General features: G+C 43.9%; 1 protein-coding gene across 6 annotated transcripts in view; it reads right to left on the reverse strand.

Moving 5' to 3' along the window:
• SETBP1 (SET binding protein 1) overlaps positions 1-24,254 on the reverse strand; it is a 262,812-nt gene that overhangs the window by 208,238 nt on the left and 30,320 nt on the right. For 4 of the 6 annotated variants that reach the window (XM_055698785.1, XM_055698789.1, XM_055698783.1 and 1 more), the window contains exon 3: positions 3,312-3,395. The exons of the other annotated variants lie outside the window; for them this stretch is intronic. In XM_055698785.1, the coding sequence (XP_055554760.1) occupies positions 3,312-3,395 (84 nt within the window). The remainder of the gene's footprint in view (positions 1-3,311; positions 3,396-24,254) is intronic. 6 annotated transcript variants of the gene reach the window in all.

Below are 24,254 nucleotides of genomic sequence, written 5' to 3' on the forward strand. Positions count from 1 at the left end.
CCTCAGAAAGTACACACATTAAATCATTGCCCAGAAATCATCTTTCCTGCTTTGTTAATATACTACTTAACACAAGGAAATCCTAGTCCGGGATTGCCATTCTTATGCAAGAATGCACCTCAAACAGTAAGCAATGGTATAATAATTTATGGGGAGGCATAAATTACTGGGACACTAATAACCACTCTGAAGAGCATATATGGACCTTACAATTACAGTAGGATGTTTGTGGTGCAGAGACCTGCTTCTGGGCCTTGGAGCATGGATGAATTTCACTCCCAGAAAGCACACAAACAACTGGTGATGGTGCCAAAGACAGCCAAAGACATGAGGGGGGTTGCTGCCAAGACGTGGCTTTATTTTGGGACTCCTCTCAGTCATTCTGTTTCAGCAACCCAAAGCTTCAAGACCATCCATGTAGGACAGGATTCAGTGCATTCAACTGTATTCCCTTTAAGGTTTTCAAAGCTTTTGTGGGATTTTTCTTGCCCTACTTAGCCTTCCAACTCATCTTGTAGAGTTTGATTAGGACTGGGAGCCCACACACAGAGACCACCAGTCCCTCTCCTTCTCAGGTGCAAATCTTTGTGGCCATTGTGAAATCCCAGCCCCATGTGAGCCTGTTTGGACTTCTGCCCTCAAGAGCAACAGGGCTAGGATTTACACACTGGTGACTCGCAACATGGAAAATACCAGGCAAATAGGTGCCTTTGGATGCCAGACTCAGGGAAGCAGCTCTCAGGTCAAGGAGGTTAAGATGCCTTCTCTTCTAGAGGTATGCTGGAGAAACGTCAGTAAATTAAATCCTCAGCAATGGTGTCATGGCTTGGTTCAGCTGGGGATTTTCACTGCTGGGGCAGTGTGTCTAGGACTTTTTGCAAGTTTCCAAAATGACTTCAAAGAATGAAAAAACAATAAAATCTTTGCAAAGCATCACCTTACACAAAAATTCAGCCACAAAGTAGGTGGTTAGTCCCAAACCTTTCAAATAGTTACTGGTGTAAAATCCACATACCTATTTATGTGTACATTCATGAAAGCTGCATTTTCACGCAACTTTATAGAGGCATCACAGGAAAACACAAAGCAAGACCAAAAAAAAAAGAAAAAAAAAGAAAAAAAAATCCTTAACAACAATAATGAAGGTAAATCTTTAAAATCTTAGACAGGTCGCAGGAGGAGGGGGTAAAGCTCTGCAAACAAAACTAAATCCAGTGCAGTGTTTTTCCCCTTCACAAAGTGAAACAAACTGTTCCTAAAATAATGCTTCCTTAGTTTTCTGGCAATTAGTGTCCTGAAGGATTAGCCTACAATCATCAGCAAGTGTTTGCCTTTCCCAGCCGATGTCACCACAGAAGTCTGTGTTTATCTACAAGGCCCAGGGGATAATTTATAAACTGAAGAGAGGTCCCACATTCACAGGCAAATGTTCCACATTGCTACCCACCCTTCTGTACTAGTTTTCTCCCCATCCACCTCCTGTCCCCTGAAATATAGACAGGATACTGCCAGGGGCAAGATGTATGAGCTTTACAGCTTCTGGAGCAAGCACTTGCTCAACAGTTTATGCCAATACAGCAAAAAAAAACACCCGAGATGGTCAACACATCACCAGACCTCAAAAATTAGATTTCAGAAGGTAACTGAATGCAAGGAATAATTTATCACCATCCCAGAAAACATAAAAGGGAGTGGGATTTTTTTTCCGTCCAGACCCTGTTGCCTACTTTATAATTAAACTATTGCCATCAATAAGTTTTAGGTCCAGTACTCAAGGTTTGTTAAAGTCTTTCACAAAACCTCTCTGCAATCAAGATGTTCCCATTCCATTTTTAATCTCTGCTATGAGTGGTTTGATGCTGCTGTAGTCCTGTTGTAAATCAAAGTGATTCAACCAGAGTACATCAAAATACAAAAGACTAAACTTGTTAAAAGTGTTTCATGTCTAAATTCATTTTCTCCTGAAGTGTTAGAACCTCAACATTAGAAAATTAAGCTTGTATTGGAGAGAATGGGAAGCTATTCTTTAAAGAAAACTACTAAGAGTCCTTGTCTTGATGGTGAACTGATAGTATGGTTCATGATAATGAATTTGTTATTTTGCAAATACTAAATAAAGAAGAAAAAAAATCACCTCTAAAATGAATGTAAGACTCAATCCTATAAAACATTTATAAGTGTGGCCAATGTTTCTCACAACAGAGCTCACTGAGGGATAAATAGGTGTGTTGTCAGGTATTCCCAAACATTAACAAAGCAAGGCTCAGAGACATTGTTATTAGTTAGGATTGATGAACGTGCATGTTGAAAATGAAAACATTTTTCTTCCTGAGCATTCATCTCTTTTCCCGTCAGTAAATTATTGGGAATTCCTGGAGCTTTGAGGACACTGAATTTGCTTCAGGTCTGTACCTGGCCATGGGTTGTTCACAAGGTACATTAGAGAGCCAAGTCATTTGATATTTGAGATCAGCTCCTTCACTATACCACATTTAATATTGGATGAGCCGATATTTACAAAATGTTTCTGCTCAAATCAAATTTTGTTTCATCTTTGGAAAGAATGGTATCTGGAGTCAAACTTCTGTTAAGCTACAAAGCCTGAAAGCCATATTAACTAAAAATTTTGACAGGAACAAACTTGTCTGGTCTAATAAGTACAAAATGGTAGAAGGAAGGAAGAGACCACCAGCTGGCTGTCGTTCAGAGTGCAGCCCACCTCGCCTGCAATTACTGAACCCTACAAGCGATCCCACTGATGTCAATTCGACCAATTTTAGAATAAGGGGGCCATTCATTCCAAGTAATGAATATTGAAACCCAGCCATCAGTTTGTGAACAAGTTTTTACATGTCTATCATGAGGAACCTCAATAAAGAGTGTACTTGTGGTGGTGTCACTTCAGAACAAAAACATGCAACGAATGGCACATTTCTCTGTAACTATCACCCATCCAGGCAGCTACAGTACAAGACCAAAGGTTGCATACATTTAGTCAGCAAGGAAGTGCAATATTCTTTAAGAAAGACATTGCCTGGAGTGGATTTTTATAAAGAAACAGAATTCATGAATAAATAAACCAAATGGGAGTAATTCAGGCTACGGCATTAACAGCTCCTAGTGCAGTGAATCCCTGATCTTGTTTGATTTTTTTCTAGAAATAACAAATATAAAAACATTAATGTTGTAACATTGTCAGCCACGCCAAGGACTTTGTGTCCAGGAACCCTGATATGCAACAGCACAGTTCAAATCAACCAGATGTTAATACATTATTTTATTTCCACCAGGTAAGGTAGATATTGACTGACCTGATCTGAGTCTTTCACTTGAGCATTTTTCCCTTTTCTGCAACCACAACTCATAAGCAGTTTTGCATCTCCAATGACTTTTCCCTATAAAAGAAAGACAAGAAAAACATCAGCACAATCTGAACCACTGAAGACCAAGAGGCTTGCATTTATGACCAGAAGCAGGGGAAGAAAAGACATTAGAGAAGCCTGTGGACTCATCCTGCATTGCTGGGAGATACCCTTCCACAGAGGTGTAGCTCCCAGGCTGCCAAGGAGAATTCCCCAATGGCCGATAACACAGCATGAGGGATGTCACACAGACAGGGACAGAAGGAAAGCAAGTGTGTGGAAAAATACAGTAGGAATACGGGCAAGCCAAGCTAAAAAGCAACAGGTTATTTTATCCCAATGTTTTCATACATGTACATGAACAGAAACAAGTCTATCTTGCTCAGAGAGTACAATTACCAACCTGGAATGACTTGAGGCAAACCTCACACACCAGTATTTCTATTCACCCTTACCAAGTTAGTGCTTACTTGCTTCTAGTGTAGCTAGATTTGGTGAAATAAAGTCTACAGGTGTGACTTGCTCTCATTAGGACAACTGGTCTATATAACACCTGGCAAGCCCTTCCCAGGAATTCAACAGCTCACCCTCACCACCCAACACTGCTGGCACAGACCCTGCAATGTTCATAACAAGCTGGGGCCAATGGAGATTTACAAAGAAACAGGGTCACCTCACCCTCCTTTTGTCCTCAGCCAACAGTCTGGGAAATAAACAAAGTGCAAACAGCTTCTTTTCATCGACAACCCACCAGACTGACCGAGCATGAGAGCGTGATCCCAGCAGCAAAGTCTCTCACATTAAAGTAGTTCTTTTCTGGGGATTACTTGAATCACTTTGGTTCTTCACCAAAGTGTTTTTGGAGTTTATCAGACCTAGACGTCTTGATAAATCACCATGGCAGAACAGGGCTGGGATTCCAGGTTTGGTCAAAACGCTCCTTGAGCTGAAACAGTAACACAGCCTGAGTCCCCCAAAACCCATCACAATTACTTGCTTTCCCATGGACGCACCCACAAAGACATTGCCTTTTTTCAGACTTTTGTGGTCCACAGCTGAAAAATAAACACTCTCAGCATTTGCTGGGTGACAGAGCACGAGTCTGCTCACATGCAGCTTTGAAGAGTTACAAGATTTCAGCTGGATGAATTTATACAGAAAAGGAAACCTCAACATTAAAGTAGTTAATGAGTTTAGCCAAGTGGAAGCGCTCTGCCCTAAATGATGAGGAAGGGAAAGGGCACAATTAAAAGGAATTCCAGCCATCGTTCGATGTCAGGGCGCACCAGAGAAGTGATCCTTGGTGGCAGAAATTACAGACAGACAGATGAACTTCTGGTCACCTCAGGAGAGGCTGCCAGGTGTGGTGACATCTTTTACTTGGTGACCCCAGCATCTCACAAGTACCAGCAAGGTCAGATACTGAGCAGAAATTATCTTTTCTCCTCTTTCCAAAAGAGGTGGGAAAAAAAAGACACTAAAAGGCAGTACCTGTACCTGATACCTAACCAAAACACCCAAGGCTGGGGCTGCTGATTGCAACCTGTCAGACTTTGAGGTTTTCAGAGGACTGCTTCCACCCGGCATCCTCTACCTGTGACTCCCATTTATCAAAGGAATTTCCTCTTGCCCCATTACTACAGTCCTTCACCAACTGACCTGTAAACTCTTGAATTCTAAAACCTTTCCCCAGAAAGAAGTGATTACATTAAAATTTAAAGCAATTGTATTAAATAATTACAGTAGAGATAAGAAACCGAGGCACAGAGAGGTAGTTGTCTGTCTAACCAGAGGAGACTTTCTAGACACCCCACAGTACATGAGAAAGTTAGACATACAAAAGGACCTAAAGGGAGACCCACACATTTCCTAACAGGCAGCTGATGGACAACAAGGATATATTATGGTGCCTAAAGCAGCAACATACTGTGTTTAGGAAATTCCTGTATTTAGGAAAATGCATCCATACAAGACTTGCTGACACTCAACTTGTGCCAGTATCCACTGCAAATTTGTTATGCTGAAATAGATACTCCAGCTCTTTTTACACCACAAACCAAGGAAAACCTCCCAATTTTAGACCCTTCTTTGGTTCCTAGGATATACTGGTCATGCAACATCAGCTCATGGCAAACCATGGACACGTTCTGGCCGTGGAATAACTGTCTGGAAGTATCATCAGCTTTATTTAACAGAGGAATTGCAAGGTGTTGTCCATAATCACCTGGAAATCAAGAGCAGAGGGGAAATACGAACACAAAACTTGATAGGTTTTTTTTTCTTTTTTTCCTCTACAAAGCCAACACCTCGGCTAGTGAGTTCATGCTAAAACTAAACCCTGCTTTCTCTACAGCAGATTCAGCTAGTGAGTTGGTGTATTTTGCCTAGTCTTTGTTAGAAACATCCTTTTTCTTGCACAGTCAGAAAACCTTGATGATTAAAGCAACACTTCCATGAAATGGGTTTTCATCACAAAGTGCTACATTGCCTATACCTGAAGCTAGATCTACCAGGCAAGTAAAAGACACAAACCCTGCATGTCAGCCAGGCTCCCCTTCCAGGCTTGCCTACAGGGGTTGTTTCACTAGGTGCAAATCGCATAGTTGTTGGGCTACAGAGACCAACTCTATAGCTCTGTAGTTAGTATCTTCTCCTAGATTGTGGAAACTGATGAGTTAAATTACTAGGTTATTTTTGAGGTTGAAGACTCCACCTCAGTTTTTTAATCACATTTTAAAAGGTCTCTATTTGGAGAATGAAGGGAGAACGAAGGCCAGTACGAGAATGCAGGGGCTCTTCCACCCCCTAAAAAAGCAAACAGAAGCAATGCACAGGATGAATAATCCCATCTCCTTTTCCAACTGCAGATGTACCTCTCCCAGCGTGCATCGCCTGAATTAGCTACTACCTCCACCTCTTTTTTAGAAAAGCCTATATTATAAGCAGATGCTTAATTTGGGGATAGGTGTCTAACATTAGGCAGCTAAGTTGAAAGGCAAAAAAAAAAAAAGAAAAAAAAAGAAAAAAAAAAAGAAAAAAAGCATATGGACAACATTTGCAGCCAGTCGCAACTCCGCTCAAGAGCAGATGGAGGCCTTGTCATTCAGGGGTTTCCTTGCATACACCAAGCAGTTCAGTGGGGATAGGGAAAGGGGCTTCTGTTTGGATGCTTCTGTCTGGAACCAGATTAGAAGAAAGCACGCTTTTCCACAGCACACGCCTTGTGTTACATTAAACATGCATATGCAACTTCAGCTTTTATTCAGTGATCTGAAACAGAGCCCTCCAGGGTGCTAAGGGTCAGTGAGTTTTTGCTTGTTTATCTGTATGTTATTTTACAGTTTCTAGTGCCCAATGAGTTTGTTAAGAAATTAAAACACCTCACTGGGACTCTCTTGCAGTGGTTGTTGCCTCCTAATGTATCCCTCCCTCCTTCATTCAGTAGCGCTTGATGCTTGCAGAGGAGGGGGAGGAGAACACTGCAGAGAGAGGAGCCTCGTCTCACTGGGTACTATGGACGTACAGTTTTAATTGATGGAGCATCTTTACCATGTTTCATGGCCTTTTAATAACAGGATTGGGGAGGAGCACAGTGATCTTGAAAGCTCACAGATGTACTGCTACTAAATGACATTGTGCTGCCTGCTCTCAATGTTATGCTCTGGTTTAGAAGCAAGGAGGCACAAGGATTTCCAACAGAGGAGCTTGTTTTGCCTTCTTATGACTCCCACCCATCGTCAGACATCCCCCTTCCCAAGGCAAAGAGCAAGAAGGCTCCTCGGCAAGCACTGAAATATACATATATATGTCCAATTATCCCACCTCATATATGAAGTCACTGGCCTCTCCCTTCTGCTTGCGGCACAGGCTCCAGTAGTTGGCCAAAGTTTACAGAAAAAGGAGAAAAATAATAATAGTAACAGGCTTAATGATCTCAGCTGCACGGCTGACAAGAGCTGATCAGTTGCCAGTTTTAACAGCCTGTGGTCAAGAAACACTAAACTGCATCACCCAGAAGTCAAATGAGGGCTGGTCACAACTCGCTTCACGCCAGCAGCTCCAGGGGGAGCAGGCCGCAGTGAGGCCAGGTGCCACCACGTTGCCCAGAGCAGTCCTCTGCGGAGCTGCCAGCCTCATTTAAAGGAGTCAGACGTGACGCACATGGCACCAGCCGGCCTCCATGGAGCTGCCAGGCCCTGCCCCGGAGGAGCTGGCTGGGATTAACCAGAGGATCCCATCTTCCTGCCACTCTCCCAGGTCTGCAGCTGGAAAGATCAGCTCGAGAGGTGGGCTTGACTCAGCAGCACTGTGCCATGCACCTTGTGGCCATGGGCAGGTCCGACTGGGCTCTGACCTGCTTGGTTCTCATCAGCATTCCTCGGTTTTGAGCAACGGCCATCAAAAATGCTGGCAGTAGCCTCACCCCGAAGGCACTGGCACAACCTGTCTCCACTTGGCCACTGGAAGGTCTCACTGGCCAAACTTGGCCTTGGCTCAGCTGTTCACACTCTCTCCATCTCTCCTGCCTTGCAATACCCTCAAAATGCCTTTTGTCAACAGATGAAAACATGAGGTACAGAAAGGATAACTGAGTCTTGGCCCATGGCGACCTGGGAAAGAGCAAAGCTTCCAGCATGGCCTTTCCGAGGCTTTTATCAGCATTTCAGCTGCAGAAGCAGCCTGGCTTTTCACAGAGGAGTACTTTCCTGAAAGAGCTTTGTGAAGCTGAGCTGAGCAGCACTTCACAGCCTCTTCCCTTTTCTTCCTCTCCTTACACCACCAAAATAGCTCTCCAGCATGATAACCACATAAATACAGCGATCATACCAGCTCAGGAATAACAAGTATGTAGGGAGATGATGCCATCCTTCTCTGCCTCCTTCTCCATCCATCCAATAATCCCAACATTTCCAGTACTAGAGAGCACCTCTGCAGCCACTTCCCCCGACATCCTGCACTGGGCAGGCTGTGCAATTCAGTCTGCTGTCCTGCCACTGAGCTTAATAGTTATTTTTAAATAAAATTATTACTGCTTTTCACTATGAGCTACTTAGTAACAAACCAAGAGGAGCATGGTGTGTTTTTTGTTTGGGTTGGTTTGGTTTTTTTTTTTCCTTAGGGCCATGGTTCAGTTTCTCAACAAGAAAAAAAACATGTTTACAGGACTGCAACAATGAACCCTAAAAAAAATCCCCACAAGTGCATACATGATGTTGGGAAGAACAACGTATTTGATGTTTATGGTTTTTACACTATTCTGTCAGGGTGATCCACACGTCTTGAAGAACCGGTACCCAAGTGCCTACAGCGGTAGAGTGGGAGAAGAGAAGGGGGGAAATGAAGGGAAACGAGAACTGAATCCAAGGTGGAGGCAAGCGGCAGTACAACAGACAGCTGGTGTTTGGGTGGTGGTAAATCACCCTGAAATGAGCCTCTTCCCTCAGCTCAATGAGGCCTAAACAACAAAGGAAGGCACAGCTTGCAGCCGGACAGCCTGCTAGCCAACCACAGACACACATGACAGCTTCATTCAGGAGCCCAGAGTCAATACAAAAGCTTCGAAATCAATCCGACATCCTGCGACCTCAAACAATGCACCAAATCTTCTCAGAATTGGAGCCCCAAATGAGGGGGAGCAGCATTCAAGGGAGATCAAACCGCAGGGCTGGCATTGAAAGGGACTAAAAAGGAGAAGAATGTTCCCAGTTTATTAATGGTGAGGTCTGGCCGGCTGCAGCCCAGCCACCATAGGTTACGTTCATTAAAGGGCAGCGCTTTGCACCTATTATGCAGAGCGCCCAGAGAGTATGTGTGTGTGTGCGTGTGTGCGTCAGCGTGCCCCTCACTCGCTAGAGATCAGGATGTGCCTTTCTGCTTAGGACCGTTGCCTCCATCAGAAATTCCTCCTGTGTGAACCACAAACAGGGTTTTTTCCCACTTGAGCCACTGTATGGGCACAGATGCGCTCACACCCTCGCACATACGCACGCTCTCTCTCATCCCTGAGCCTGAAAAGCATAAAGGAACTCAGCCAGGCTCTTTCCAAGGAAGAAAAAAAAAAAAAAAAAAAAAAAAAAAAAGCCAAGTGTTTCACACCCTCTTCTCTCCTGGCCATACTTTCAGCTTAGACACACAGACAAAATCTACTACAAAAGGCTGAAGCATTATGCGATTGCCACTGTTGCTGATGGAGTTGATTGCTCCATAAACCCTTGCCCGCTCCTCTGTGCCATAAAGAACTTGGTCCTACGGTGTAACAAACCCACAAAGAGGACAAAAAGAAAAAGAAGTGCTTCGATCCCAGGAACTACCCCCTCCGTGTAGGGTTGCCCCCTCTGGGGTAGTTTCACCTGCAGCATCTGTCTTGCAGCACAGCACACAAATGGCACCCTTCCCCCACAGCAACAACAAGGCCAAGCAAATCCTTTTTATCAGCCCCCTTTGAAGACAGGTGGAGAAGTAGAATATAGACACACACGCACACAAAAAAAAGATAAATACCATTTGCAAAAGTACTGTTTGGATTTGCCTGTCCTAATTACCTTCTTTTCAGCTGCCACATGTTTGAAAGAATTGGACCTTGCAAGTATTCTCCTCCTCAGCTGCACAGCCCAAGATGGGTTGCTTGCTAGAGGAGGGCAGACTTGAAAATGCTTCTTTTTTGTGTTGAAATGGGAGCAGATTAAGAGAAAGGATGGAATTTTTCAATGCTATCTATGGATTGTGATGCACATATTGCATGCCTTTTCACTGGAGACATGTAAATGTCCAATCACCCTTGCTTTTGAAGTGTCACGCTGATCTTATGTTCAGAACAGATACAGCTGTGGGAGCTAGTAACCTTTCCCACATTTGGAGAAACTAGGTGCACAGAAACTGAAAACAATAAGTGTTCCTTAGGACACAGCAATTCCAACACATTTTATTCTCAGAAGTTGGGGAGATTAGCATTAAGTCTCCCCCCAAAAAATGTATGCTTTACTTAACCTTTACTTCGCTAATCTATACTATTATTGCCACAACTCTGGAGTCCTTTAAGACCATGAGCATGATGATCCCTGTTCTCCTCTTAGAAGACAGTTCTGGTTTTACCTTGTGTTAACATTATAGAGATGCCAGAGGGCAACTGGGAAAAGACAAGTGTAGCAGATTCAACAAGATTTTTCTCCAGCACAGGGTAGGACAGAAGATCCAGTTGACATGCAAAACAAGATAAGGTGATATCTGAAGCTCAGGCAAGAAGATCAGAGAAGTCCCTGCCTGGTTTATCAACACTAAGACAAAAAGGCTCTCAATTAGCATAGAAAGAGGAAAACTTCAGCCAGGCTGGGTAAGTACCCAAAGATGTGGTAGATGAGTGGTAAGAAACGATGAAGGGCTGCAACCATTCCTAGCACTGCAGATGAAAGACAGTCTGCAAGGATCAGATGGATAAAGATTGCTGGAAGGGTAAAAAGGTTGAAATCTTTCATTTTAAAAGACTTTCTTTGCACTGAAATAGCACTTTTTGTTTCAGCTATCTAGTGAGTGCAAATGTACATTTTTCAAATTGTGGGAAATTAAGCTCTTATTTGGATGGGTTGCCCTTTTTTTTGTCTTTTTTTTTTTTTCCTTGCCTGCTTTAAACTCTGCTATTTGAATAATTTAACAATCTATCTTAAATATTTCACCAATAAATCACAGGCTTGTGTTTCTATTTCATGTTAAAACTAATCAGTGGAGGAATGCCTGAGCTGGAAGTTAAAATTCTGCTCCACCAAGCCAGCAATGCATAATCATTTCTCCGCAGACTCTCTGGTGAATAAAAACTTCTCTGCAGAATTAATGTCATATAAAAAGTTCTTTGTGCAGGCGTAGAGCACAACCGCGCTTGGCAGGATCGTCTGCATCCTGCCAACGGGGCTCAAGATTTCCAGAGCTAATTGGTTTGTAGAGTTTTCCCACCCTGCTGAGCACAAGCAGGGAGCTTGCAGCTGAATCCCATCCACGGGTACGTCAGGCCAGAATCCCCCTTTGCTGGTCAGGTTGCTGATGAAATTCACAAAGCTCCAAATGGTCCACCATAGGTGATGACTGTATTGGGATTCCATGCTCATTCCCATCAAAAAGAAGCAAATAGAAAAAAATTCTGATGTTCTCAGCCAAAATGAGAGATTTTTAAAAATGCTCTGGGGTGAAGGAGACATGAGCCTATACCAAAGAACCCCAAATCTTATTGACCATCAACAGGAATAAAACTAATTGAGTTCCTAAATTGTGTAGGCATTTTTAACCACATTTCAATGACGTTCTGATGCAAAATCAACACACTCATAAAAACTAAAAGAAGCGCACCTACCCCTCTTCACTGTGCCTCAAAATCCTAGTTCAGCAAAATTAAGCCAGAAAACCTCACATATATATAATTTAGTGCAATTAACTCTAATTTTGGCCCTAAGTCACTGGGACACATTCAAGGTCTCAATTAGCAAAATCCAAAATGCATGAAGGATGAGAATAGATAGCAAGAAGTTGATAGCTAACATATTGAATCCAAAAAGCAAAACAGAAGAGAAAAAAATTAAATCCTCAAGGGAAGGGAAGAGGAAAGAGAAATAGCTGTAAACTACATTATTACCAAGTTGCTTCTTATTTTGTTTTGTGCCAATTTTTTGCTTAGCTTTGTAAAATAACTTAAAAAGTCATGTCTTTTGCTTCAAAGAAGTCTAGAGCGGATGATCTTACATTAATAACCCATAGTAAAGTATGAGCAAAACATACACAATCATATGCACAGATAAAAATCATCTTGGGTGACATGATTCCTCTTCTGCAGCTGGGCAAACATCTCCACATCCCAGCTCCTAAGACTGGCTGGAGCTTGCCCGGGGGGAGGGTGGGCGAGGTGGAAATCAGAAACACATCATCCTCCTCATCCTCATTTTAGGACAGACATCTTCATCGTTCCTCCCCATGTGCAGCCGACAAGACTTCCTGCACAAACTGACACAGAAACAGCTAATTTACTGCTTTGTGTCAGGAATGCAGCCAGGGTTTTGGTCCCATGCACCCCAGACTCCCTTCGTTGTGCTGCTTCATCCCCAAAAGGATCTCCCTTTCCTCCTGCCCCTCCCCTTTAACATGCTCTTCTGCTTTTGTAACTTATCTCCCTGCAAGCTACTTCCCAACAGGAGTCGAAATTAAACAGGCTGCCCATATGCCATGGCTCACTTGTTGTCTGTTCCCCTCACTGCCATCTGGCCTATTTTGCTCAGCCAAAGGGGGGGAAAAAATAAATTAGGGGGAAAAAAAAAAAAAAAAAGAAGAAAGAAAAAGGGGTGCGGGGAGAAGGAGAAGAAGAAGGATAAAGCCAGACACAATGAGGACGAGGAGGGAGGTGATGATGCTGTCTCTCGCATCTGCTCCTTGGCCAGGCTCCCAGATAGATCAGTAATGGAGAGCAGCAGAACCAGTGACAATTAAACCAAACACAGTCCTGTTTATTTAACCTGTTCAGAGAGATCAGCTCATGTGCTACTCCCCTGGCAAGGAGGCACCACACTCCAGCAAGGAGCTTCCCACTGAGAAACCTCCAGCCAGAGAAGGCAAAGGGAGAACCTTATCTCCTGAACTGAGCTGGAGAAAAAATCCCGGATTCTTCCCAACATGATGCCTGTGCTGCTGCTGGGCTGAGGTTTTCCTTAACTTTCCAAATCACCTTCATTTTCATATAGCAGCGCAGGCAGCAGAGCAAGGAGAGATGTGAGTGGGTGTGGGGGAAGTTGCAGGTCTGCCCTGGCCTTGATGCTCACTAATTTCTAAAGCTCCTGATGCTGCAAAACCAGAAGAAAGAAAAGGGAGGGGGGAGTGAAGGAGAAAAAAGAAACCAGAAGAAAAAGCAAAATAATCTCAAAACACCTTGTTATTTCCATGATGCTTCTCTAAACACATAAAACTTTTCAGCCCTGTAAGGTATTGAATGCAGAGATTGGTTTTCTGGTTTGTTTGGTTGGTTTTTGTGTGTGTGTGTGTTTTTTGGTTTTTTTGGTTTGGTTTTTTTTTAGTTTTTTGGGGATTTTTTTTGGTTTTTTGAGGGTTTTTTTTGCTTTTTCAAAAAAAGAAAAAAGAAAAGAGAATAGCTTAATAAACTGCATGGCCTCCCATCGCTAAGCATTTGTGCCAGGGAGGGGAGGAAGTAGGGGAGCAGGCCTGTGGGAATAACAGAAGTTAAGTTTGTTTTTCAAGCTGCAATGAAATCTTTAAGGGTAAAAAAAAAAAAAAAAAAAGAGATTAACCTGAAAAATAGTTATTCTAAAAAGGACAGCTACTACTGTTTTTTCTTTTTTTCTTTTTTTTAAATTTACAATGAGGCACTGTGTACATGTGCAAAGGCTGGTGCATGTGCTGATAAGGAACTTAATTGTGTCCCAGTCCTCTTACCTGGTTTTGCACATCTTTTCCTTCAAGAAATGGGAGCAGAATTCAGCTCCTGTCTGTTTGCAGAGTACAAGCTGCAAGTAGTGCAGAAGCGTGTGCGTGAAAACACGTGCCTGGCGCTGAGATAGGTATCACCAGCCATACGGTTGGGTTGTCTCAAGGCAGACACCGCTGAGCCATGAGACAGCGATAATTACCATTAGAGCTCCATGAGATCATGGTGGGGAAGCCCCTGCGGGGAGAGTCAGCCAGGGAGAAAGAGCAGAGCTCCTCTTTCTAAGGCAGCTGGGGTTGCGTGCGGGCACAGAGAAGCCCCAAATGCTTCCTAGAAGGAAAGGTGTTGCTGCACAGACCATTAGGGAAAGACCCCTTCCATTAGCTATGTGCCTCCACCCGAGTCCTTCACAAACACAGAGGAGAAAGAAGTGATCCTGCCTGAAGATGGGACCTTCCAATTCACACTCATGTTTTCCCACTGCAGCCTGGCTCTGCAATAGAGCAAAACTTAGCAGGTAAATGTTTTCACACATGACCATTCCTCTGCTCCATCCACTGTGCAATCACCAAGCAAAATGAGTGGTCCAAGCAGCCCGCTTTGCAGCCTCCAGAAAGGAAGAAATGCTCTGTGAATGCAAAATGTTTTGTGGCAGTAGAAACAGAAACCAGAAGTTCACCTAAGCATGTTTCCGACTTTAATGCTGCTGCAGTAACTTTGCAGCTGGGCCTCCAGCTTTGGGAACTGTTAAAAGCAGCAGCAACAACAACAACAGCAGCAGCAGCCATAAGGAAGTCCTCTGCAAGGAGATGAATTCCACCACAAGTTTCAGCTGACATCACCAACCCATCCACGCTCCGCTTTTGTGGTTTATGATCTCACCATGAAGCACCTCTGTGGAGTTGTTCCCTCCTTTCTTACTGCAGCCCATCCATTATCCTCTACCTAATTGCTTCCACAGCACCGCTGCAACAGAGGTATTTCCTACAGCTGAACATTTGTATTCCCAAGAGTTGGCACCTGCTGGGTCAAGTTCCTCAGTCTTTACATTTGATGTTACTCCAATGGGAAGATGTTCCAGCAAACAGAAAAGCACACAGAGCCAGCAGTCATCAGATTCCTCCATTCATTAGGGGTTTTTTTGGTGGTGTTGTTGTTGTGTTTGGATTTTTTTGGGTTTTTGTTTTGTTTTTTTTTTTATAAAAGGGGACTTGTTAAAGATCATCTTACATTATTCTATGGAAATAGGAGGGAAGGAAAGGGGATTTGTATCGAGCGCTATCTGTCCAATACACCATTAAATCAGAATTCCCCAGTCAGGGATAACAATGAACTGCAATGAAGTCAACAGGAAGACGGTGCAGTATGGAAAACTGGGAAGAGGTGTGGAAGGGTGTGGGGATTTTTGTGTTTTCATTTTCAGATGTGGGAGCTGGGAGTGATCAACATTGAGCTAATGGCATCCAACCTGACTCCTGAACACTGCACACCCCTCTGGGGTCTCAGCTTCCCGCAAAACCAACCAACTCATCCTGTGAAGAAAATGCGGATGCTCTCCTTTGTGCAGCTGGCAGTGAAAGCCCCAGGAGATCCCCCAATGTGCCCACTCTCAGGATGGCATCTGCAGCAGGTCAAGAACCAAGAGGTACCATTTTTCTCATCTCTAACTGGAGCTTTTAAGGACCAAGCCACTCCAGAAATACACCATTTCGCATTTCCACTCTCTGTAGTGAGGTTCCAAAATGCTTTGCATCTGCAAGTTAGGCTAAGAGGAGATGCTGTTCTGTCATGGCTACACTATTGGTGTGACACTGGGAAATTTTGGGGTCCCTGACTTGCTTTCCCTCTACATTTTTTTTTATATTTGGAAAGTCCCTTTAACTCTCTGTGGTTTTTTTCCCTTCTCCCATGTTTAAGGGTAAGAAATCTTTTTATTATAGGACTTCTCCAATGGGCCTGAGAGAAGTTTTTCAAACCAATATTAGGATCACTTCTAATCTAGCACACATCAGGTGTTCAACTGAGATTCCTTGAGTTATGCCAACAGAACCCAAACCCTCCAAAAGCTCTCCCATGCAAATACAGGACTAATCCAGGCATACTGGATCTGTCAAGATCGAGATGATTCAACTTCCAGCAGGTAAAAAACCACTAGTAGGGAAACTCAAGGGATTACGTTTACGAATCTTGGCCTCACAAGGGCCAAAGAGCTTTTATTCCCCCTAAAGAAGAGCTTCCTCAGTGCCATATCATGCCTAACCATGGTGGCAGGAGGGGGAACACACTCGGGGGCTATTCCTGTGGCATGTTGCCACTCCTTGGCCAAGTGAACCCGACCACATCACTATTTTGAAAAGTCAAAGACGTGAGAGCAGCCTGAAGGCCTGAGCCCCTCCACCTTGGGAGTCCCACATCTCCCAGCCGTGAAGCAGATGGGTGTTGGTGTGAGACCGCAACACTTGTCTTGGCTGGTGGTTCTCAGTAGATTCTCACTCTTATGGATGCTTTAAGGCCATTTGCCTTCCCCAGTGCCCCAAATTGACTGTGTCAGCACCCAGAAACTGAGAAAAAAAACCCAAAGCTTTGAGCCTCAGTGGGCTGCAAACCCACCATTTAAGACTGGGCCTAACCCTATGCCTTCACACTCCTACAAGACCTAAAATTACAGAAATCAGAATGGTAACAGGCAAATCAGTGGCGAGCATGAGGAGATCGCCAGCAGCTGGCCAGGCAGCCTAATTTGCCGCAAAGGGGACAAAGCATGACCGAAAGCCCCTCAATTCCCAGCAGAGGCCGGGGGCAGGCCAGGCGGAGCAGCAGGGCCAGGGCAGTGTGGTTGTGGCCACCCGCCTCCTCCCTGGCCTGCCCAGAGTTTCAAAAGCCTAAATCAAACCAGCAGGAGGCACTTGAACAGTTATAAATCTTCAGTTTGGACTTGGTTTAATAATAGTGTCAGTTTAAAAAAAAAAAAAAAAAAAAAGCCCAATGATCTCTCCTATCTTGCCAAATGTGGCAAAAAAAAAAAACCAAAAACCACCCTTGTTTATTTTCATTTAAATTCCCAGAAGGCAATGTAGATTTCCCTGTGGATGTCTGAGGCCTGAAAAACACTCCTGTTTCTGCACATTTTCATTCTTTGACAAAAGAATTACACCTTTGGAAAAGGCAAGGATAACTTTACTTTTGTTCAAAGTCTGAGGGAGATCTTTCCAACCAAACTTATCCAGCTTCACCAAACTCTTCCTTTTCTTCAACTCCCATCCATGTTACTTCATCATCTTTTCAACATTAGATATTCATCTTCACCTAAGCTCACTCATTGTATTTGCCTGAGGTTTAACAAGTAAAGTCAGTGGTGGAAAGATGAAATATATCTATAATTACTAAAATATTCCAAATAAGCAAAGTGTCCTGTAGGAAACAGGAACAATCTGAGCTGCTATCCCAGTTGCAAAATGTTATAGCAATGGGGCAAGCAACTGAATAATATTAATAGTAAAATTGATATTAATATTAATAATAATGATGATGATGATGATGAAAAGTCCAATGTTGATAGCCCTTACTGTAAAATACCATCCCTCCTTTCAGCTCCAGATGCCAGGAACTGGGATGCTTTGAACTGTTATCACCCATCCCTCCCACCCACTCATTTGAGAAGATAAAAATCAAGGTCTGGGCTGCTGAGTCAGATTACAAACACCTAAACAAGACATCTACCCAGACTTATTTTCAGTCACTTTGCTGAAACTCTGTGTCATGGGGCTGACAGGAGGTTCTTTTAACCTCTTCCAGAGAAATGAGCCACTGAGAACCAGAAACCACATGCGGGGAGGGAAAAAAAATATAAAAATCTGCTTTGTGAATGGGGCAAATTACTAAATCTCTGGTCAGAAGCTGGTTCTTCTCAGCATAAAATCTTGAACAACTGAGTAGACAATCCTGGTGAAATATTATGGCCTGGAGGGTAAAGCACGAGCCTGAAAACTGTGAAATTTAAGCTTTTTGGAACAGCAATGTCATGTATGAATAACCTGTGGCAACTCTGGTTACAGCTGTGAGCCTCAGTTTCCCCTGAAAACCGATATCTAAAGCAGTCTGGCTCTCCTCACAAAAAAAAACAAAAAAAAAAAAACAAAACCAAAAAAACCCACTCTACTTAAAGAGGTCGATATTATGGGTATTATTTTAGAAACTGAAACTTGAGTGGTGACCAGACTCATCAGTCCCCTAAGGGAAGCTTTTATATTTTTGTTATGTGAAAAATTACAATTTCTCACTCCAGGGTGAGCTCAACCTTCAGATCATTACAGCTGAAGCTACCCTGGCACAGCTCAGGGTTTCCGTTTCTTTTGGGCTTCTTTAAGTCTCTTTTTCACTTTCAATTTCCTGTCTCAATGCTCCTGCCCTTTAATTTTTTGGGCTCCAAATTCAAACCAAAAGCAAAAGCATCACTGACTCAAGATCTTGTTGTACTTCTCTCATTTTGACTAGAAAGCACAGCAGGCCAAAAATGAAATGACACTTAGATATCACTTTGGGGTTCAAAATGCTTTGTAGACCTTAGGAACTACCTCCTTTATCATATAAGATAGCATGTGATGTCATATCCCCTATTTGCAGAGAGGGACATCAAAACAGAGGAAGTTTAATGGCTTGATATTTTCATTTTAAGCACAAAATCCATGTTTTCAGTTCCTTGGCTTCATATTGGATGCCCCTGGGTTTTGAGGTCCAAACCCCTTTGGACTTGAAGCCCCTAACCTTCACGCAAATGTGAGGCAGCACACACACTGAAGATATTCATAATTAAATAAAGCCAAACCTCCCTTGCTGAATACAGAAGTGAGAAACTTCCCTTTGGGAGGTGAGCAGGGGTTCATGGCTGAGAGCCATGGTCCTTGCTGCAAGACACAGTTTTGTGTCAGTCTCAGATCTGCTGGCCTCTCAACATTCCCAAGCCAAATAAACAATAGGGAGTTTTCAACTGATTTTGATTGACTCCTCATCCTCTTGCTCCATTTTTTTCTGGCAGGGTTGCAAATGAGGGATCAGCTTTTCAGTGATTGCAGCTAGAGCTGTTAAAGTTCCCTCGCTTCCTGCCCTGTGAGGAGCAGAGAGGATGAGCACTCACATCTTTCTTCTACTTTCAGCACCTGGGAATTATTCCCTGTATCCTGCAATTTTGACTTCTTTTCCTTTCAGCGCCACTTGCACTCAGAAAGCAAATATCCAGTCCCGGGGGAAAGAATGGGATGTTTTACATCCCAGGACAACACTTTCAGCACTGTGCTGGGACTTAAAAAGGAGGCAAGACAATCACCTGCTTGAATGAGCTCTTTGGCTGAGGCAAACAAGTGTCACTTTGTTCTGACTTGTGCAAGCCAGGCAGAGACTGAGGGGAGGTATGGGAAGGTCAAGACAGCGTCATGATTTAAAGGCAAGAGGATGGTTTGGTGACTGAATGAGCCAGGGGCTTCACTTTCAGCTGATGCTGATAGCATTGCACAGAGAGAAGCATGTTTAGTGCCTCAGTTTCCCCACTGTAAGGTGGTGACTGCGCTGTCTGCTCCCATCACGGAGCTCCCAATAAAGCACTCCTGAATGAAGGCACAAATCTGCAATGCCAAACAACCAACACACCAGCCACTTCATTGCCATACCGCTGGAAAACAGTTGTCCCTTGCCTTGCTCTGGGAACAGGAGCATTGCCTAACCCTGTCACCTGCATTCCAGGGCTGGCTATAAAGCAAGGCCAGCAGAAGGGAGCCCAGGAGGACTTCACTTAAAGATGATATACAAGGCAAGGTAAGCTGTCTTCCCCTTTGCTTAACGACAAAAGTTTCGGACCTGCTGATGAGCGCTGGAGCTTTAACGAAGACTGTCTTGACTAAAAAAAAATGCTCCCGGCTGCCTCTTGGGTATCTTTAAGAAGCACATAGGACTTTGATGTCCCAAACACAACAGAGCTTGCTGGCCATGAATAGACTATACTTCTGCCAAAACCTTCCTCCACTGCATCTAAGGCATCCTCCAGAAAACATTTTATAAGCCGGTCTCTGAGTTTTATGACATGAGCATATAGAAGCGAATGTAAACACTGCTGACCCTTGTGCTGCTTTCCGGCTCAAGGAACTGCCTCTTTTCACATCTTTCTTCTCCTTCTCCCCAACTCCTAAACCAACCACAGATTTTGAAGAAAGAAGGAAATAATGTTAAATGAAACCTTCTCAGTACATTATCAGCTTTAGCGTGAGCATTTGGGGAAGGGGTAGGCCGAAGACTTAGGGCAAAGAGGATGTGCAAGATTAAATCACCCCTTGAAGGAAGATGTCAGGGTGTGAAAGGCCAGCTAACTGCTTTTGGTTACATCAGGCTGGAATTTCCTTCTCCAAAGTGCCACCACAGCCTCCCACCCACACCCAAGAGCAAAGGAAGGGATGCCAGAGGGCCAGGCCAAGGCAGGATGCAGTGCAGCTGACCCGTGATGCACCAGACCAACACAAATTTTCTCCCTTCGCTTTCACAATGACTGTAACAGCCCTGCCCAGGCATGCAGGCAACACACATCAGTCAGGCTTGAAACAGCTGAGTATTATCCACACTACATGTGGATGTACCCAAGGGTTGAGTAGTTGTCACGTTGTGCTGACACACCATCAAATCTCATCTGCATCATGCACTGAAACAGTTCATTCATCTCTTGACCAGCAGGTTATAGCTGGACCCTCACAACACCCACATTTTTCATGATAGCACCTCGGTGCAAGAAGTGGTGAGACTTGTAAAGCAAAACTTCGGTGGCCACAAAACCATCAGGAATAGGTGAAATTCCACTTGGGAGACATGTTCAGTTCAGAAGGGGGGCGGTATTTTGATGTGCAGTTGCATGGGAAAAATGACCGAGCAAAACGTAAGCACCAGGCTCCAGGGATTTCCACGAGCATAAGTACAAAGTTTTTGGAAACACGTTTAGCGGGAATGGTGTTTCCACTGCGGTCCTCCCCTCCTTCCCCTCCCTGGCTGGCTGACTTTCCCAGAGTCTCAATTTGCAGTCTGCCTGAATACCACTCAAAATATTTTCTCAATTAGAGGAGAAAACAGGAATTTGCCACTTGTCTGCCTCTATTCTGCTGCCTGTCAGCATTCAGCAAATATTTCAATCGTAGCCCTTTGCATGCTGCTAGCCCCGCTCATTTAACCTTTGGCCCTTCCCTAGGCTAATCCATCGGCCTTTACCTTCAAATCTTTACAGCCAAGGGATGACCGTGGGATGGGCTGGCTAGGAGAGGATGAAAGGGGTGTTGGGGGTGGGTAATTTATGCCAGACTCCACTGCAGTTTTGGGGGGGAACAGAGAGGATGCAAATCTCTGGCCGTGCTCCTCGAAGAATTGGATTACCAGCAGCTGGCATTTGCACTTCCACATCTGGAAGATGACAAGGAAAATTAACACTTTATTAAAAAAAAAAAAAAAAAAAAAAAAGAAGGGGAAGGAAGGCCTCCATCACCTTGGCCCTCCTCCGCACAGCTGGCAGCATCCTGAGGCAGGTACCTAATTGCCCGCAGAGCCTTTGCTCTTCTTCTCCTGCCTTGACCACTTTCCTCCATCTTGCATGTTGCCAAGATTAGTAGCTAACGGTTCTGCTGTCAAAAGTGCATGTGATGAAAATAATGCCCAGAGCACAGCCTGCCAGCCTTACAAGCGCCTGCTTGACTTTGATGGCAGAAGACCCCGAAAGCCTGCACCCAGCCAGCCTCCCAACAGCCAGCCGCTCAGCCGAGCATCCATTGTGGCTCTCCGGGGGCTGTGCCCAGCCGCCCGCTGTATGAGAAATCGCTGACCCTTCTGTCACGTGGACCCTTTAATTGTTCACGTTGGTATTTTGTTTCTCTCTACTGTAGACAGTTTGCTGTCTGTTATCTGCCCTTCATATGTAATTAATTGTGCTGTCTCCCGGCTCATTAGAAAAAAGCTTCTTGCCTCCCCTTCCCCCTCTCCCCCAGCCAAGTCACAGTGTGCATTATTTAGGTTAAATCATGTTTAAGTAACTACATAAATAGTAGGTCGAGTTTGCCTTTTGTCTATGCTGAGACTGTTGCTTGGCTCCTTTCTCAACATGCCAGACTGGGAAAGCCCTGATCACTGGAAGCCCTTGACGGGAAACCCTCACTGGGCAGAGCAGCCATACCACCCCAGGAGCAAGGGAAGGTCCTCGGAGCAGAAGGCTTGTCCAGTAGGTAACAAGAATGAGCTGCCAAACTTTAATAAAGCAAGCATAAAACTCAGCGCTGAAGAGCAAAAATGCTGCCAAGAGGATGTTTGGCTAGCAAGAGGTACCAGCAAGAGGAAGGTGAGGTATGGTTTGGGGTTTCTTTCCCCCTCCATAGCTTATTCTAGCTAGTGAAATGCACTTCAAGTGACAACACTTCACACATCCTGGGTCACCCGCAGCCATCTGAGCAGCCCTCTCTTGCAGCTATAGCACTGAAACTCAGGTGCTGCAATGCATGTGAAAGACTTTTGAGCTTTCATTCAATTAAGAACAAAATGAGAGTTTCTGAAGTGGGTTCCCTCAGTGCACCCATTTAAAAAAAATAATAATTGAGGATGTGGGTATACAGGTTAGAGCAATCTAAAAACCAACATGAATCATCACCTCGAATGCAAGCAAAACCTGCACCCAAGTGTTTTAAAGGATTAGAGTAGCTAAACTAAAGTTTACGAAGTTCATTTGCTTGCTTTTCTGGGACAAAGTTGAATGTCCTTGTAGACCATTTTCCTGTGCAAAAGCACACCTAGTATCAGCTGATTGGAGTATTTAAATATCTGCTTCTAGGTGGGAATAACCGCTGACAGAATAAGCATGAGAAAGCTTGTTTCCTCGAGATTTCCAGCTTAGCTTAAGAGATTTAATCATCTGGATAAGCTTTGGGTGAATCACATGAACTTTTGGGTACCGACTGCAGCCAAGACCTCCCATCTTCTTTGTGTATGCACATCCTCACTGATAGACCTGGGCTAGCCAAGTGTTTTAACTGATTGGACCGGGCTCAGCTTTGCTGGATTGCCTGCACAAAGGTTGCGAAGGGCTTTGGCGAAGACTTCCACATGAAAAGCACTGCAGACTTTTCCAGTGATGTTATATGAAGCTAAATTACTTCTTAGGAAAACTGCTTACACCAGAAACGCAAGGCAATGAAGTTCTCTCTTCCCAGCACAATCTCGGTGCAGAGAATGGTAGAACAAAAGCCTCCCGAGCTGCCTAAGACCAATGAATCTCACCAGTGACGTGAGAAGACCACCATGAAAAGCCAGGGCATAGTTCAGTTTTCCAGTCTACCTACACCTAGCCCTCTCTGCCACAAGGGCTTAAAAAGGATGGAGGTCACAAGCGCGTGTCATGCACGCACTAAAGTTGTTTTATCAGAGACTCTCAATTTAAACTTGCTGCCTGGGCTTCATACAGTTGCTGATCTAATGGGGAAATGTGCTGCTATTTAGCTGAACCCACCAAAATGGCAGCTTGGCTTCCCACCCCTGTGCAACTCGCCCTCCTAACACTGCTTGTACCACTTCAAGAGGAGGTGGCTCCCCTGCAACTTCCTCCAAATCTAGGCAGACAGAAAAAATATCCACAGTTTGGTTCGTCAGAAACATGCCCAACTTTTAGGTGATGCTGTGTTATTAATAATATATGCTTTTTTTTTTTTTAAAAAAAAAAAAAAAAGCGCTTAAGAAGGAAAGAGGAAAGGAAGGAAGAAAGAAAAACATACATGAGTGGGGGAAGGGGGGGAAAAGGACAACAGTCTAAGACTTTCAGTGGGAATGTCCAAAAATAACACAAACAGGATCTCCCTGCCATCTGCTCCGATCCTCTCTGAATGGCTTTCAAAGCAAAAAGCCTTGCCAAAACCTGACAAACAAAGCACCGAGCATCAGTTTTAATGGAATACCAATACTGCATTCCCCCTTCCCCCCTTTTTGCTACATATACGCACACCTTCCACACCCCTCCAGTTGCCAAATAAATGACACTACGCAAAAAAATTTGCTTCAGTTACAAAGCTGAATAAACAAGGAATAATTTTGCAAGTGCTCCCATATGTCTTTTCTTCTCTGCTTACAATGGACACTAATAAGATTTGCCATAACTAATTCATTCTTTCACACCATTACCCTATTCTCTACCATAAAGAAAAAAAAAATTAAATTCTGCCTATCCCACGTGCATTTTTCCACAACTTTCACACAGCTGAAACACAAGGCTTTCAACAGCAAAGCCCACCCATCATAGAGCAGACACTTTCAACTTAGTTTAGGCCCCTTAACAATGGTAAAGGTGATTTTTACTGAACCTAAAGGAGCACAAGAACGTTTGTCACTTTTTTCTTTGATTTTCCATTCTCTTTTTTTTTTTTTAAAAAAAAAAAAAAAGAGATGTCTGAAGGGAATGATGGGAAATGAGGAGACAGGAGAGC

Source organism: Falco cherrug, chromosome Z, assembly GCF_023634085.1.
Source record: "Falco cherrug isolate bFalChe1 chromosome Z, bFalChe1.pri, whole genome shotgun sequence".
In the NCBI taxonomy this organism is placed as follows: domain Eukaryota; kingdom Metazoa; phylum Chordata; class Aves; order Falconiformes; family Falconidae; genus Falco; species Falco cherrug.